At 50.0% G+C, this 15,618-nt stretch overlaps 2 protein-coding genes across 6 annotated transcripts in view; one reads left to right on the top strand and one right to left on the bottom strand.

The window, feature by feature from the left end:
* The first annotated feature begins 1,010 nt into the window (after nt 1-1,010).
* SCGB1A1 (secretoglobin family 1A member 1) lies at nt 1,011-3,886 on the top strand. 2 transcript variants are annotated; one of them, XM_074371892.1, is made up of 3 exons: nt 1,011-1,175; nt 3,198-3,431; nt 3,739-3,886. In XM_074371892.1, the coding sequence occupies exons 1-3, from the start codon at nt 1,121-1,123 to the stop codon at nt 3,783-3,785; spliced, it is 336 nt and encodes a 111-aa protein (XP_074227993.1). In that variant the 5' UTR covers nt 1,011-1,120; the 3' UTR covers nt 3,786-3,886. The 2 variants fall into 2 exon arrangements, with proteins under 2 accessions (XP_074227993.1, XP_010954719.1); XM_010956417.3 differs by having other exon boundaries at nt 1,016-1,175; nt 3,198-3,385.
* Nucleotides 3,887-3,888: 2 nt separating this feature from the next.
* AHNAK (AHNAK nucleoprotein) overlaps nt 3,889-15,618 on the bottom strand; it is an 89,935-nt gene continuing 78,205 nt past the window's right edge. Inside the window, exons 6-8 of one of the 4 annotated variants that reach the window (XR_012509566.1) lie at nt 10,518-10,677; nt 10,102-10,179; nt 3,889-4,098 (exon numbers count right to left, since the gene is read on the bottom strand). Coding sequence is in view for 2 of the 4 variants with exons in the window: in XM_074371889.1 (XP_074227990.1) it covers nt 4,088-4,098 (11 nt within the window). In the remaining 2 variants the exon portion in view is untranslated. Of the gene's footprint in view, nt 4,099-10,101; nt 10,180-10,517; nt 10,678-12,153; nt 12,474-15,618 lie in introns of those variants that run through there. The other 3 variants (XR_012509565.1, XM_074371889.1, XM_074371890.1) reach the window with 3 other exon arrangements.

Below are 15,618 nucleotides of genomic sequence, written 5' to 3'. Positions count from 1 at the left end.
CAAAGGCCTTGTAAATCGCCCTTGAATTTTATCCCATCTGACAAAGGAAGCTTTAAAAGGGTTTTAAGAAGGAGGAGGAAGCAATCACCAAGTTTTAGAACCATCACCTGGAGGCCTTTCCGAGGATGGCCAGGGAGGATGAGCCAGGAGGCGGGAGGCCGTGTAGGAGGTGACTTTGACCCAGCCAGGCCTGGGTTCTAAGGCACAGGCATAGGGGAAGGAAGCAGGCGGCCACTGACATGGTGCCAGCAGGCGAGAAGGGGCCACGGCCACAGCCTGGAATCAGCGACACATAAGCTCAGTATGTGAAGAATCAACATCTGAAGAACAAGAAGGATGGCTAGGGAGAGAAACAGGGAAGCGCTGACCTGTGGGAGCACAAGAGAGAGAACAGTTCAAGAAAGAAACGGCAAGAGGGCCGAGGCCATTGAGGTCAAGTGCGATAAGGCCTGAAATGCCAGTGGATTTGCTGTCAGGAGGGCAAGACTCCAGATCCAGCAGCAGCAGTGGGTCCTCCAGGCCAGCCTGGGGCTTGGGTGTCTCCTGGGCACCTGGAGAAGTGTCCTGTCTGCCCATGTGCTTCAGTCCAGGGTCTCCCCCAAGTCTGACCACAAGATGCTCGAGACCATGTGACCCTTGAGGCTTTAGGTCCAGACACTTCCTGGGAGCAGAGCCCAGGGGGGTATCCCGAGTCCTAGTCTTGTTTCTGCCACTGGTGTGGGGCCTCAGGCCTCAGTTTCTCCTGGGGCAATGGTCCACGTGGGCTCTACAATTGCTTCTGTCGATCTGGGCTGCCCGGTGCTCAAGTTCAAAGAGTAGCTTGGCGGTCAGGTCTCCAGACACTGACTCAGGAACTCTTGCTGCCTCCACACAAGACTCTAGGGTCCCCTCTCCCCAGCGGCACATTGTGTAAGCTCAGTTTCAGTGGGTTGAGAAAGGAGAATGTTTACTTTTCCCACTGAGCTGATGCCCAAGTAAATAGTGTGGTTCCAGAAAAGGAGCCCACACACTGCCCTCCCCTGTCCAGGAGAGCATAAGAAGGCACCCTGATGAGCGGGTCTCCCACAGGACCCTCGGGGCCAGAGACAGGGCCAGAGCTCACTCACCACCTCCCGCCACCATGAAGCTCACTGTTACCCTCGCCCTGGTCATTCTGACTCTCTTCTGCAGCCCTGGTGAGTGCCCCGGGCCCCTCTGCCCCATGGAGCTCTCTCTGGCACCCAGCACTGCTCAGGACAGGGGGCGGCTGTCCATGCCCTCTGTCCAGCCTCTGGGAGAGCCCGGGAACACTGACGCCCAGGCAGGAAGCTGGGTCTGGTGACCAAGCCCATCTTGGGAACTTAGGGAGAGCCCTGAGGAAACTGAAAAGGACCCCGTCGTCCATACCCAGCAACCTCAGAATCCCAGGGAATGGAACAGACTGGAAGGGGTAGGGATGGAGGAAAGCCCACAGAGATGCGGGGGTTACAAGACCAGCAGAACAGTGGTAATGAGCTCCTCAAAGCCCAGTCTCGGACCAACCTCGAGATGCCAAGAGATCTGGGTGCCGCCTCCAGGTTTGGGGTCAACACACCACTCTGGCAGCCAAAGGGGCTGGAAGGAGCTGCAGAGCCTTATGGCTTCAAAAGAAACCCAACCCAAGGAAGGGTCTCCCATTCTGGGTAGAGAGGAATATTCTAGAAAGGGATCTTTCCCTTGGGAAACTGCCAACCCAGAGCGGAGATTTCTAAACATTTTTATCCTCTGCAAAAAGGGTTGGGAGCCTCTGAAGAGCTGCAGCTGTCACTAAGAGGAAAGGAATGAGAGAAGGAAGAGGGGAAGCCGGATGGGGCTCACACCCTTCTCGAAGCCCCCTGATCTTTTGGGAACTGGGTTACCCAACTGTTTCTAACTCTGTATCAGCCTCTTCTACTCCTTGTAATAAACAACAATTTTTAAACAAATGTGAAAGTTTCCTAACAACTATGGAGATAAGTTTTATGACCTTGGGGGGTGTCGGGGGAGTTAGAAAACCAAGACCAAGAGGCGGTGGGAACAACTGTGCAGAGATGTCTGTTTTAAAGGGGAAATAACATCATTTGGACTGAAATGTACTATCATTAGAAGATCTCAGTGCCAGGTACAGAGAGAGACAGCTCAGCAAGCCGGGAAGGATGCATGGTAGGAGGTGGGTCTGGGATGTGTCTGCATGTTTGTGTATGCACAGATAGAAACACCAGTGATGAGATCTAACATTTTTTTAGCACTTACAGTGTGCCAACCACTGTGCTGAACCCCTTTCAAGTATTCTGATTCTGAAAACAACCCTACAAAGTAGGGATGTTATCCCCCTTTTACAGATGAGAACACTGAGCCCCAGAAAGATAAAGTAACTTGCCTGATGACCGAGTAAGTTGCAAAGGAGGGATCTAAGTTCTGGAGAGGGTCTGACTTGGGGTGGGCACTTCGGCTGGGGCCATGGAGTCCAGGCAGGGAAGCTGAGTTTGCACAAAGGCAGAGAATTCAAGGATGGGGATTTGAAATTCAGGGAGAAGATGGGGCTAGCAGAGATTAGGGGATGATGACTGTCCCGTCATTCGAAGGGAAAGGGACCAGAAAAGGGAGCAAGACCCAGGGAGCGCTCTGTAGGGAGAGATCACAGTGGGGCCAGGAAGAGACACAGAGGTGTGTCTGCGGGCCAGCCCACAGGGCCCAGCACTCACGGTGGATGCCTCTTCCGGGCCAGGCATGAAGGCTTGTGCTTGGCTGGTACAAGTGCCTCTTCCTGCCAGAGCCTGACTTCACCACGGGCCCCACTGATGAGTGGCTCAGACCATCTAACCATCAGTAAGAGGCAGAATTCCCGTCGGAGCCAAAACCCTCAGTGGACCTCTTCCCAGCCCCAACACTGCACAGAAAATCAGATCAGCAGCTTCTATTATCAGCGCAAACAGCACCTGCCCCACCCCAACCCAGGAAGTACAGGGAGGCTCAGGCAAGCCACAACAGGCTGGCCGCAACCCAGAAGGCTTCCCCACAGCGCCAAAGAGCCAGCTGCTTGGAGCGCCACCTGATCGCACATTCGACGCCATCTGTGAAGGGGCCACTGTCGCCTGCTGACAAGCCCGGCTGTGTGCATCTGGGCCAAACCCAAGTAGGGAGCTGGCCAGCTTAGAAAAGGGCCTGGTTACATGTGTGCTCTCTTTTCTTTGCTCCAGCTTCTACAGAGGTCTGTTCAGGCCTTCTAGAGGTCATTAAAAACCTCTTCGTGGGCACACTTTCCAGTTATGAGGCTGCACTTGAACCTTTCAACCCTGACAAAGACGAGAAAGACTGGGGGATCCAGACGAAGATGCTGGTGGACACCCTGCCCCAGAAGGCCAAGGACAGCATGTTAAAGTTCATGGTACTCAGCACCCTCCACGCCCACTGCCCAGCAGTGGATTCCCCAGGTCCCGTAGCTGCAGCATCAGCCCACTTTGGGGAGTGGGTGCAGTGTCCATGTCCCCTGGGAGAAGCAGACACAGCCATCTTACCTTTTTTCTTCTTCTTCTTCTTCTTTTTTTTTTTTTTTTTTTTGGTAATAGTCTTCTCATAGATTTATTTCTGCATCTTACCTTTTTTAAAGATGCTTCTGAGAAATGATCCAAGCTTAGCTCCTACCCAACCTACTGCAACTCTTGGCTGACATTAAAGTTTCTTGGTCTAGCTGTGACGTTCACTCACTATTGTATTGGGTTTTCTGTTTGTTTGTTTTAGGACAAAATAATAAAAAGCCCACAGTGTGCTTAGGATTTAGAAGCTGAAGACCTCCACCCTCTGAGGCCCCTGCCACTCCGCGGACACTTACTTCACTCCACCTCCACCAGCCCCACCTGGTTCCCATCAATAAAGTACCAGTATCTCATCTTTGTGTCCCCGCCTCATTTTTTATTCAACGGCTGTTTTGAGAAGATGCACCACATCTAGGGGAAGGTTAGAACAAAAAGAAAGGCAGTAGCCACGGAAACACATCTCACTTCCGGTCCACAGGTGGCCAGACCGGCTTCCAGCACGTACACCCTTCCATAGGCAGAGAGCCGGCCTGGAAATATTCCCAGGGCCTTGCTCAAACTTGACCTAGGGGGGAAAGGTGGGGGAGGTTAGACGGTGTGGCAGCTGACCTCAGGCTGGCCCCACAATCCCCACCCATTTAGTGATGAAATGAAGTATTCTGTTTCTTCCAGACCTTTGGGATCCTGCTCCTGGGTAGAAAAAGAAATATTTAACGTGATTAGGCTAGCCAGACATGCCTGCAAACAAAGATGAAGATTTCCAGAGAGTTCCATCTCCCAAAGATAAATGGTAGATGCTTCTAGCATTTTGACAGAACAGTACGGATCTATTAGAGGCTGGGAGGGCCCTGCAACGGTCCTGAAAAATCACACCCAGCACATGACCATGGCCTCCACCTATGGAAGGATCAGATTCCTGTAAGAATTTTAGGAAACAAACGCTGGGGGGAGGAACAGGGATCAGGGTCCCTGGGGATGACTTTGAGGAGCGACAGACCCTGAGGGGCGCCCCCAGGGAAAGGAAGTTGTTTTTCAGTCATTTCATGTTTGCTGCATGAAATGATTGATCGAACTATTTCTTAGTGCAAAAACCCTCAGCTTATGCATTCTCTAAATCCTTTATTTGTTGTCATTGTTAGGCCACCCTATTTCCAGGCTGAAATTGCAGAAGCCTACCAGTCAGACTGTCTGCTCCCGTCGGCCTTACTTTAAGGACATCTCTGCCCAGAAGAGGCCGGGGGGGGGGGGGTCAGGACCAGACAGGCCAGCACCTGGTTACTACCGTCCACTGGCCGTGATGTTCTTATTCTAACTGACCCCAACGTCCCTCTCTGATTTGCCCCTGCCCCCCGCCATTCCCTGAGTCCCTGTCCAGCCAACCTTCACCCAAAAAGATAATCAGCCACCCTATTTTTTCTTGGGTGCAAAAGTCTTCAGGCATGAGATTAATCCCTAGGTATTTACTGGCACATCTGACGTGTTCATAGTGGAGCTGGGTGCTGCGGGGAACCCGAGAGCAGATTTCATAACACAACAAAAATGCATGAAGCGCTTGCTCTGGCCAGAACTGCCCTGGGGCCCAAGTAAAGCAGAGGGAACCAAACAGTGGCCTCTGCTCCCGGGGAGCTGGCAGCCTAGTGGGGAAAGCTCCTCCTAAATAAACCAGGAAACAAACAGATAGATAAAACTGTGATAAAAGCATAAAAGAAACACAGGGAGTAAGGTGAGCAAAAGCAGCATGGCCAGGCCAGCTCGGGAGTCCCTGGCTCAGGGTGTGTGCAGAGACGGGAAGGATAAGAGGAGACTGGGGGAGGCAGACAGAGCACTGCAGGCAGGGTGCAGACAGAAGGAAGAAGAGGCAGATGCTCAGAGAAGACCGTGGGAGGCTGCTGGGCTTCTCCCCGCACCCCTGCCCTTCTTGAGGCCACACTGAGCCCTGCCCTTGGACCCCAGGAGAAAATTCGGAACCTGCTAAAGAACCTTTCCTCTGAGTTTCTATTACCTGCCACCAAAAGAGCCCAGATCTGCTCCTGTATATCCTACCATCCACCCAACATCTCAGTCCTCTCGTCCAACAGAAGTCTGACTCCCCCTCCCTAGTCTGTTTCTAATCTCAGTAAATTCTAGCTCTATCCTCCTGCGGCTCTGGCAAAGCCCAGGAAGCATCCCTGACCCTTCCCCCTCCAGCATCCACACTCCATCCAAACAAGTCTACCTCCAAAGCACCACCGGGAACTGCCTCTGAGTCGCAGGTCCACCTTGGGCCACACCACCCATCCCTCACCTGCGCAAGCCGGCAGGGGGTGGAGTGGGGGAAGGGTCTCCTAACTGGCTCCCAGCTCACACTCTAGCCTCCCTGCAGTCCACTCTCCACACTAGGGCCAAAGTCGTTTTTATCAAACAAAAGCCCCCTTCCACTGCCACTCCCCCAACTCCAACCAAGTAACACCCTTCCAAGCTCCTCAGCACCCTTCTTATAAACTCCAAACGCTGAACTCTCGCATTGGCTCTCATCTCCCACCCCCTCCCCTCACCCCACCCCTCCAGCCTTCAGGCTTGAGCCAAGCCCCCACCCGCCTCAGGGCCTTTGCACAGGCCAAACACATCAGCTGCTCAAAAAGTATTGATGACTGGTGTAAAACTTCGCCCTAGAGCAAAAGGTGCAAAGACTAAAACTCTTCCTAAAGATACACCCCATGTGAACATAAATACCCCCAAAACAAAACACCCCTTGTCCCGTGGTGATCGTCCCTGACTGGGCCACACCGTCCCCAGCAATTGAATGAAAGTGAAGGGCGTGCACAGGGGAAGCGGGAATGGAGAGGCATCCGCCTAGGGCATGGAAGGAGGCGGCTGGAAAGAGAAAACTCTTCCGTCCAGTTTTTTCCCAGAAGAAATGTGGTCCCAAGGGGACACGCCTTCTCTGCCCTCAGCGGCCGGTGCCGCCGCGGCCACTAGGGGGCAGTGTCGACCATGGTGTCCTGGAGCGGACGCGCTGGCCGGGCCTTGGCCTCGGAGCCCTGCTGCTCTCCACAGCCCGGCTCTCTCTGGGGAGGACGATGAAACACAGTTCCTTTCTAGACATCTTTTATCAACAGTGACTACTTTAATTTGATTTTTGAGGGTTTTTTTTAAATCACAATTCTGAGGAAAAACAGGGGCAGTCACACGAACAATGTCACTGCCCACTGAACCCTGCCAGTGATGGGTCAGCACTTTTGGAATTAGTAATAATTCCACTCCCAGACAATTCCAAGGGCCAGTCCAACAGAATCTAGGACCTGAGATGCTCCTGAAGGTGGAGAGGACCAAGGGGCGCTGGTGGAGCTGACCTTTGACTTCCATCTACCCCTTTTTTAAAGTCTGGAAGCAGAAACCATAACCTGATAATTACCTTTATCGAATGCTTACTCCCTGGCAGGCTCTTTTGCAATTTCTCCTTTATTCCTCACGCAATCCAGATTCCAGAGCCCAGGCCCCAAACCCTGCCCTACGGAGAGTAGGATTCCAGGTGCGGCATCTTCTGAGCCAATAACTAAAGTGACACTGATGAGAAGTGTCCACTCTTCCTCAGAAGACATACGTGTGCACACACGCACACGCACACCCACACCCAGGCACACAAACTGTAAACCAGCGCACCCCTCCCTTCGTTGTCTGCCCCAAAGGAGGGCCTGTGATTGTAAAAATTGCAGAGCAGGTCGGGGGATTTGCAATTCCAGAAGAGATTCTTGGCAGAGGGTGGGGTCTTGGTCCCACCCCCTCGCTGCGGAGGCCCCGGGGTTCCTCTGCACCCAGGACATCATTAACTCACATACCTTTGCCTCCCATGAGCCATCCACCGAGGTAAGTATTGTTGAAACAGATAAGGATCCAAGGCCATACAAGGTTCAGAATTTTAATTATCTATTCACAGCTGGGGAAATGTTTACCCAGGGCAGATACAACCGGTATCTGGGGGATAAAAGGAAGTCCAATTATATGGCAGCAGCGAGTCTCACACCTAGGGAGCTGCAGATGTAGGTGATCCACAGAATGTGAACTGTCAGCACACAGAAGTGTAAGCTGGGTGTTAAAGGAGCAGAACCAATGCGAGATGAACTGATCACAGCCCCAGAAAGAGCACATCTCAGGGTGACGCCCGGTGCCAGAAAGCAGAAGGGAAATTAGAGCAATGAAGGGGATGTTCACTGGGTTCTTTTCCGTCTGCATTTGCTTAAGCGTACATTACAGCCCGAATCCCCAAACGCTGGCTGGCAGGCCACACTCAGGCCATGGCTGCTTTTTTTTTTTTAATCCTATAATGGAGGCCCTGTAGAGCAGAGACATTTCAGTCCCGGACAACCCGCTTATGGACTGTTATACGTGGAAGAAATACATTTCTATCTTGCCAAAAAAAAAATTTAATTAAATTGAAATAAAATACGGTAGTAAATTTCAAAACCGTGGCTTACTTTTGAACAGACCCCAAGCTAAGAATGATTTTTACATTTGAAGGAGGAGGAGGAGAAAAAGTTTGTCCGGCCCTAGACGCTATAAATATATAATTATACAATCCGCCGTTTTGACTGCGAATATGCCAAACTCTAAAACACAAGGAAGCCCAGGTTGGATATAAGCTGCCTGCATTTGAGAAATGTGACACACAAACTGTTCACTTTTGTAAAGTTTGAAAAAAATCTTTATATGTATCTCAATAGAGCAAAAAAAAATTAAAAACAAGAAGTATTATTTTTAGCACTCTGTGACTCTTAACATTCACACCTCTGAGGAGCCCGGGGGGAGGACTATGTTTCTTGATATCATTGTCAACTAGACTGTGAGTCTGGGCAAACCCTTTCTCTGAAATATATATGACTCCCACACCTTGCAACCAAATGAACATTTATTTGCTCTCGAAGAAAGCTAAGGAGTCGGCATTTTCAGACATTGCCATCCTGTGGCAAAATCTGAGGTCTTGCCCTCACTATGTCAAGGTGTAGCCTAAACAGATTATCAGTAGGAAAGATGCAGTTTTACACCCTCGACCTGGGGACCAGTGGAGGTTAGCCTGGCAGAAAAAATCTATAAATGACTCACGAGGCAGGAAGAGGAAGCAAAACCAGCCCTTATCCACTTTATCAAGATTATGTGGATAAAATTATGTCTAGTTTATGGCCAATGCAAACGTGCTGTTTGCAAATGCCAGGGGATATGTGGGTCGTCCTTCACCGTAGGCTGATTACTGCTCAGAATGGCTTCAGAGAGTTGATAAAACCTTGATTGAGCTGATGCGGCCACACAAACAATGCATTCTGAAACTTGTAATTAGGGAAGGTTCCTCCCAAGCACTTACAGAACTCAGCAACCAGCACCGGGTAGGGGGACAATGTGACCATGAATCATTAGGAGTTAGCCACCCAATATATTTCCATGAGCAAACTAAAATTATAAAACTATAGTACATGCAAAAAATAAGTAAATCTGGAAATAGATTCTGTTCAGCACGCATGGTTGCCAGCGTCAGAATGGATCAACCAGGGATTTGGAACTCAGACGTGTCCCCCATCAAGTGAATGGATTCCTAGCCTCTGACAAAAGTCTAGTTAAGTCCTAAAATATCCGAAGTCACGTGCCTGCAGCACCCACACATCCTGTGAGACTGTGAGGCATGTAGTTACAGAGCATCCTTTAGAATTCCCTCTTAAGGCCTTGGTAACAGAAGTAGCTACTCCCTCAGCCCTGGTTCAGGATGGAGATGTGGGTCTGGGGCTCCCCAGGAGAGAAGAGATGAAGACAAGGTCTCAGGGCACTGGGGCAGGAGACAGGATCTCCTGACCTCTGACCTTATGCATCCATCAGTCTGAGTCCATCTCCTCAGCTGACCTTGAATGTGGCCCCTTCACTCTATTCCTATCCGAGTACCAGGCCTTGAACCTCTGTGGCCTGGGTTATTGCAAATGGCCTCTAAACTAGTTTCACATAGCTGCTGTAACAAATGACTACAAACTTAATGGCTTTTTAAAAACTCACAATAGTTTCCATATCTGGAAGCCCAAATTGATTTCACGGGACTAAAACATCAAAGTGTTGGACGGCTGTGTTCCCTCTGGAGGCTCTAAGGGAGAATCTGTTTTCCTGCTTTTGTAGTTTGTAGAGGCCACTCTCATTCCTTGGCTTGTGGCCCCCTCTCCCATCTTCATAGTCCCCCGTGCAGCCTCTACTCTGACTCCGGCCTCCTCTTCTGCCTCCCTCTTGCATATATAAGGATCCTCAAGATTGCACCGGGCCCACCTCAGAATCCAGGATGATCTCCCCACCTCCGCATCAGCTGATAAGCAACCTTAATTCCATCTGCAGCCTTCATTTTCCTTTGTCATGTAACCTAACGTAGTCACAGGTTCTGGCAAAGGTCATGGGTGTCTTTGGGAGACAATTACCCTGCCTTCTTAGTGGTCTCTAAGATCTCAGTCTTGCCCTCTTCTACAATACTCTTCCCTGGGTTGCCAGGAATCAAACAATGTCATGCTTTTGCTTAAAATCCTTCCCTGCTAACCATCTCCTACAGGATAAAGCCCAGGCTCCTCACCTGGTCCGGGAGGTCCTCCTGGAAGCCTGGCCCTGCCTGGTGCTCTGGCTTCAAATCCTGCTGCTTCCCCCACCTGCGCTGGAGGTGCAACAGTGGACAAGACTTGTGAATAGGTCGCCCTCCAAGTTAGACAGGTAAATGCACAGTGGATGGGGTGAGGTAGCTATGGGGACGCACCAAGAGAGTGTCTCCAACTAGGAGAAAAGAATGCAGCCACGCCCTACACCCCACCAAGGTGACCACAGAGTCATCTGGGGGCAGGACTAGAATGTGAGTGTCATGTTGGATGTGGAGCGCTCTAACCCAACGTTCTGTGCCAAGGAGGGGATGGTCAGCAGGGCGAGGGAGGCACAGGGCTCCTGAGCAGGGAGAAAGAGCCACGGAGGACCAGCAACGGGTCCTAAGTCTATGCTCACCTTCCTGACGTGGTTTGCAGCGGAGGGTACCGTCTGGTCCACTAGCCTCTGATTAATCAACCAGCGTGCTTCTGGTTACAGCTCTCAGTCTGGAGGCTCAGTCAGTGTGCAGCCCTCTCTGGGAGATGAGACCATTCTCACTGTGTCCCTCAGGCAGGTCCTGAAGCCAGAAAGCCACAAGGCAGACTTACGCAGGGCTGAGTAGGGACAACAAGGACCCACTTCTCTTCTGTCTCCCGCCAGCCCCTGGGGGATGTGGCAGAAGGGAGAGCAAAGGGCCAATCTCCTGATGCCACCGGCCCAGAACAGACCATCTTCCTGGCAGGCAGGCCTCCTTCCTCAGGTGACACTCCCCTGCATTACCGACAGGCGCACACACTCATCTCTGAAACAGGCAACAAACCCATGCTGTTCCCACCCCTGCAGACTAAAGTGCCTCGCCTTTCCAAAGTCATCTGAAGACCCAAGCTCCATCCTCCGTACGCTAGGCAATGTTTGGGACATACCTATACTAAAAATCTGATTCATTATTTCTCTAAAATTCAAATTTAACCAGGCGGCTTGTATTATCATCTGCTAAGTCTGGCAAACTTTAAGACTCCTTCAAGACTCAGCTCCTGGACTTTCTCACCCCGCCCCTCATGCCCTAGGACCAGGGCTGTCTCTACCACCCATCACACCTGATCTGGGCTCTGTCATGCACTTATGTCACTGCAGCGCATTTGCTGGTATCTGCATCCCTCTCTAGAATGTGAGCCCCATGGAGGCACGATCCAAATTTTTGTTCTTTTGCCACTCAGTGAAGAAAGTTTAGAAAATCCAAGTAAGCAAAAGGCAAACAAATCACTCAAATGTGAATCCGCATCATGCATCCCATCCGTCATACACAGCAGGCTCCGACTTTCTAGCCTGTAGTGGATAATCCAGGCAGGACCACATCAATAGCCAAGTAGTCCCAGAGAGGTAACCCTGACTCCCAAAGATCTGCCACCACTCTCTGGCCAACCCACTGGAGGAAGGCAGGTGCTTCATGGGTAGGAAATTCTAACCCAAGTCACCACATTCCAAAAAGTTAGAAACTCATTATTTCCTATTGCAATCTCTGTCTTTCTCATTTCTTATCCAGATGAGATCAGCTGATGAAACTGGATTCTTTGAAACCACCAATCCATCTGACATGTCTGCATTTCACCATCAATAAATTTCAAGACCTGATTATTTTGCCATTTTATCAATGTTGCTCAATGTTAAATATTAACCAGGTAGCCAAAAAAAAGGCTCTTTTGATGTCTAACACCGTAGACAACAAGAATTTCAGACTGTCCCCTGGAAACTGTGAGAAATCCTGTGCTTAAAGAAATGTGATGACTGACGTGTTGGGAACGGCCATTTTATTTTTGTAGGTGAACAAAGAAGATAAAAGAGGGTGAGAGGAAAGGAAGAAAGAGGGAGAAAGAAAGGAGCAGAAAGAGAATGGTCTGAGGATTTCCCTGGCTTCTCATCATTTGGGGACAGAAGTCAGACACCCACCTGAAAATCAGTGACAGAAAGTCGCCTGCCTGTAGCCAACTCTCCCAGTGAGTTTAGCCATGCCGGGGTAGGGAACAGTGAAATCCATCAAGGCTCACCCAGGACAGATGCTTGATAGATATTTATTGAGTGAGTAAGGGAAGGACCAACACCTGAGCCAAGCCCACTCTGGTCATACACATAAGCCGCACCCGATCCCCTTAGAAGCGAAGAAACCCGTCAGAAAGAATGTGTGAGGCAGCCCTGGGTCCGGAGCTGGCCCAGGCTCTAAAAGCCACCTCGTGGAAGGTATTCCTTTAACTGCAGGTGTTTGTTTCCTTTGGCACCGCAGTATGTAATTTCCCATTTTTAGAACAATGCTCCAAAGAACGGTCACAAAAACAACCTTCGGAGGGGGCGGATTTCTTCCTGGCCACGGCTACAGCCCTGTGAAAAAAACAATAACAAAGGATTTTTATTCAAAACACCGTTTGCATCTCTCCGTAAAATCCGGAGGCCTTTCGTTAACTTCACACGGGCTGAAAAAACAGTGCCCCCCACCCCGCCCGCCACCCTTTGGTAGAGCATCTCAATACACTCTTGCCTTTGGGAGGGGTCAGTTGGGAACCCATTCTGCAGCGGGATCTGTTTTGGTCTTGGCAAGCCCCCCTCTGTGGGTTTCTCTGTGGCAAGGGTGGAAAGGAAGCTTGTTGAAAGTCAGTGTCTGTCGTTTGGGCGCCCCATGCAAGTCTGAGACCAGAAGAGGACAGCATGTTCCTGAGAACATGCCAAGAGCCGGCTGCAGGAGGTGAGGCACGGGGACGGGATGAGGTGCACACCCTCATGACTTTCTCTTCAGCATCATCTCCAAACTGACTTTCTCCCTGGTTCCCAACTCTGACGATTGGCTCCTAGATTTGAGGAGTCCCTCACCTCTCTTCCCCATCTACCTGCGCCTTCCTTCCATCCCACCACCTCCACCCTGAGGTGCACCCAACTCCTCTCCACCTGCACCTGCTCGTCTCTCTCCTCACTGGCCTCCTGGCCACGTGGGTCTGCACACACTCCGGCTTCCTCCTACACCTTTTACTTTTTTTTGTTGTTGTTGTTGGGGTGGGGGTAATTAGGGTTTTTTTTAATGGAGGTACTGGGGATTGAATCCAGGACCTTGTGCGTGCTAAACATGCACTCTACCACTGAGCTCTACCCTCCCCACAATTTGACCTTCCACTAGTCCCGGCACAAATCTTCGGCACCAACCCAGATGGTCTGCTTGCCATTCCCCAAGTCCACCTTAACTCTCTAGGTTCCTCCTCCCCCTCCTCTCCCAAAAGAGAATGACCTTTCTGGTCCTCTCTCTGGGACTGAATCTTTTTGGTCCCATTTTGAAAAGTCCATACGAATAATAACTCCTCCCCCACCGATGTAGTTAAAAACGCCCTCCCTCCACCCTCCCTCACTGAAGCACTGAGATTCTCTGGATCTCCACTTTGCGGAGAAATCATTAGCATAGCTTTTTTCTTCAAACACGTGTTGAATGGTGTAGAGGAGCAAGGTGCTGAGCCTCTTTCAGAGGCTTAGAATCAGAGAATGAATATGGTGCAGTGGGAGAGTGCCTGCTTAGCATGCACGAGGTCCTGGGTTCAATCCCCAGTACCTCCATTAACAACAACAAAAAAAGAGGCTTGGAAGGAATCGGGCATCCATAAAGGGACACTATCCTCTTCTGAGCACTTGTTATGAGGCTGATGCTGAGCAGAGCACTTCTTAGGCATGACTTCGTTTTACCCTCACAACGAGACTGTAAGGTAAGGACCACAGTCGCCTTTTGCAGACGAGGAAACAAGGGCTTTGAGAAATTAACTCCCCAAGAGCCTCACAGATTAAGGGGAGCAGAGCTGGAGTTCAAGCCTGGCTCACAACACTCTCTGCTACAGCCAACACTCAATACTTCATTCACAGAGGATTTACAACACGGAACGGTTACGATGAATGGGGTGAGTGTGAAACCACGAGTTCTTCCAATTGGAACAAATTCATGGAAAGGATGCATCAGGGGATGGGCTCCCCATTCCACGTGTTTTGTTTTGTTTTGTTTTGTTTTGTTTTTAAGAAGGTAGAGGATCTGAGTTCCTGGAACATCAGGCTTTTGATAAAGTTCTCTTTAAAATAGTGTATCTAAGGCTTCTCTGCTTAGGGGGGAGTAGCAGGCGAAACAGCTGTGATGTTGTACCAGGAATCACTCTGAGATCCCAAGCTGAGCGGCAAGAGCTTGGATTGTGGCATTCGAGTCCTGGCGCCTGCGCCTACCAGCTGTGGGTCTCAGGTGAGCTAGTGGACCTGGCCAAGCCTCATCTGTCAAATGAGAATGATACCTGGCTGGGAGTGGGTGTGGCTCAGCTGTGGAGCGCATGCTTAGCACGCACGAGGTCCTGGGTTCAAGCCCCAGTACCTCCATTAAAAAAATTTTTTTTAATAAGTAAATCTAGTTACCTCCACCGCCCCCCAAAAAAAGAGAACAATACCAGCTGACAGGGGAGTTTGGGTGGATGAAGTGAAGTAATCTATATAAAGCACCTGGCACGTAGAAGGTGCTCAATAAACTATTTTTGTTGTTGTTATTTTCCTTGGATGTTAGAATCTACATTTCTTTCCTTTTTTTTAAATCAAAGCACAACCTGTATACAGTAAAGTATATAATAATGCACTCATTTTAAATGGTCAGCTTGATAATCATTTACGTGCACGTGTATACCCACCACCCCCGCCCAGGTATAGACTCAGTCTGCAACCCGCTGGCTCCCTCAGGCACCATCTCAGCCCAGACGCCCACCAGACATGACCGTGACTTGACTCATCACATTTTCACCTCGCCTCTCCCTGAGTATCATATGAAAGGAATCAGTGTGTCATCTCTCACTGCCGTGTGCACAGCGCTCCCCTGTGAACACACCACGATCTACTTCTCCAATCTCCTGTTGATGGGATTTGGAGACAACTCCTTTGAACATGTTTTTTTTCAGTGGAGGTGCTAGAGATTGAACCTAGGACCCTCTCATGCATGCTAAGCATACGCTCTACCACTGAGCTATTACATCCCTCCTTCCTTTTTTTTAATTTTGTTTTTTCGGTTTGTTTGTTTGTTTTCAATGGAGGTACTGGGGGGTATATATACCTGTGAGCGAATTATTGGGTTCCAGAAGAGGCATCGCTTTGGCTTTACTAGAATGTGCCAGACAATTTTCCTAAGTGTCTGAGCCACGTCTGCGCTCCCCACAGCAATGCATGAGAGTTTCCGTTGTTCTGTGTCTTCAATAACACCAGGTGTTGTCACTCTTATTTTAGGCACTCTGGTGGCTCTGTAGTGGTATCTCCCTGTGGTTTTAATTTGCATTTTCCTGATGAGTAATGATGTTGAGCACCTTTTTGTAGTGTCTTTGGCCATCTGGATATGCTCTCTTTGTGAATTCTGTAAGATTTTTGCCCAGTTTTTATTGGGTCATTTGCCTGTTGCTTATTGATTTATAGTGGTTCTTTATATATTCTGGAAATGAATACTTTGCCAGATATACATATTGCCGGTATCTTCAGC

This window comes from Camelus bactrianus, chromosome 10 (genome assembly GCF_048773025.1).
Source record: "Camelus bactrianus isolate YW-2024 breed Bactrian camel chromosome 10, ASM4877302v1, whole genome shotgun sequence".
Taxonomy (NCBI): domain Eukaryota; kingdom Metazoa; phylum Chordata; class Mammalia; order Artiodactyla; family Camelidae; genus Camelus; species Camelus bactrianus.
Note: the sequence above shows the minus strand (reverse complement) of the source record. Positions and strands in the feature narration are given on the sequence as shown.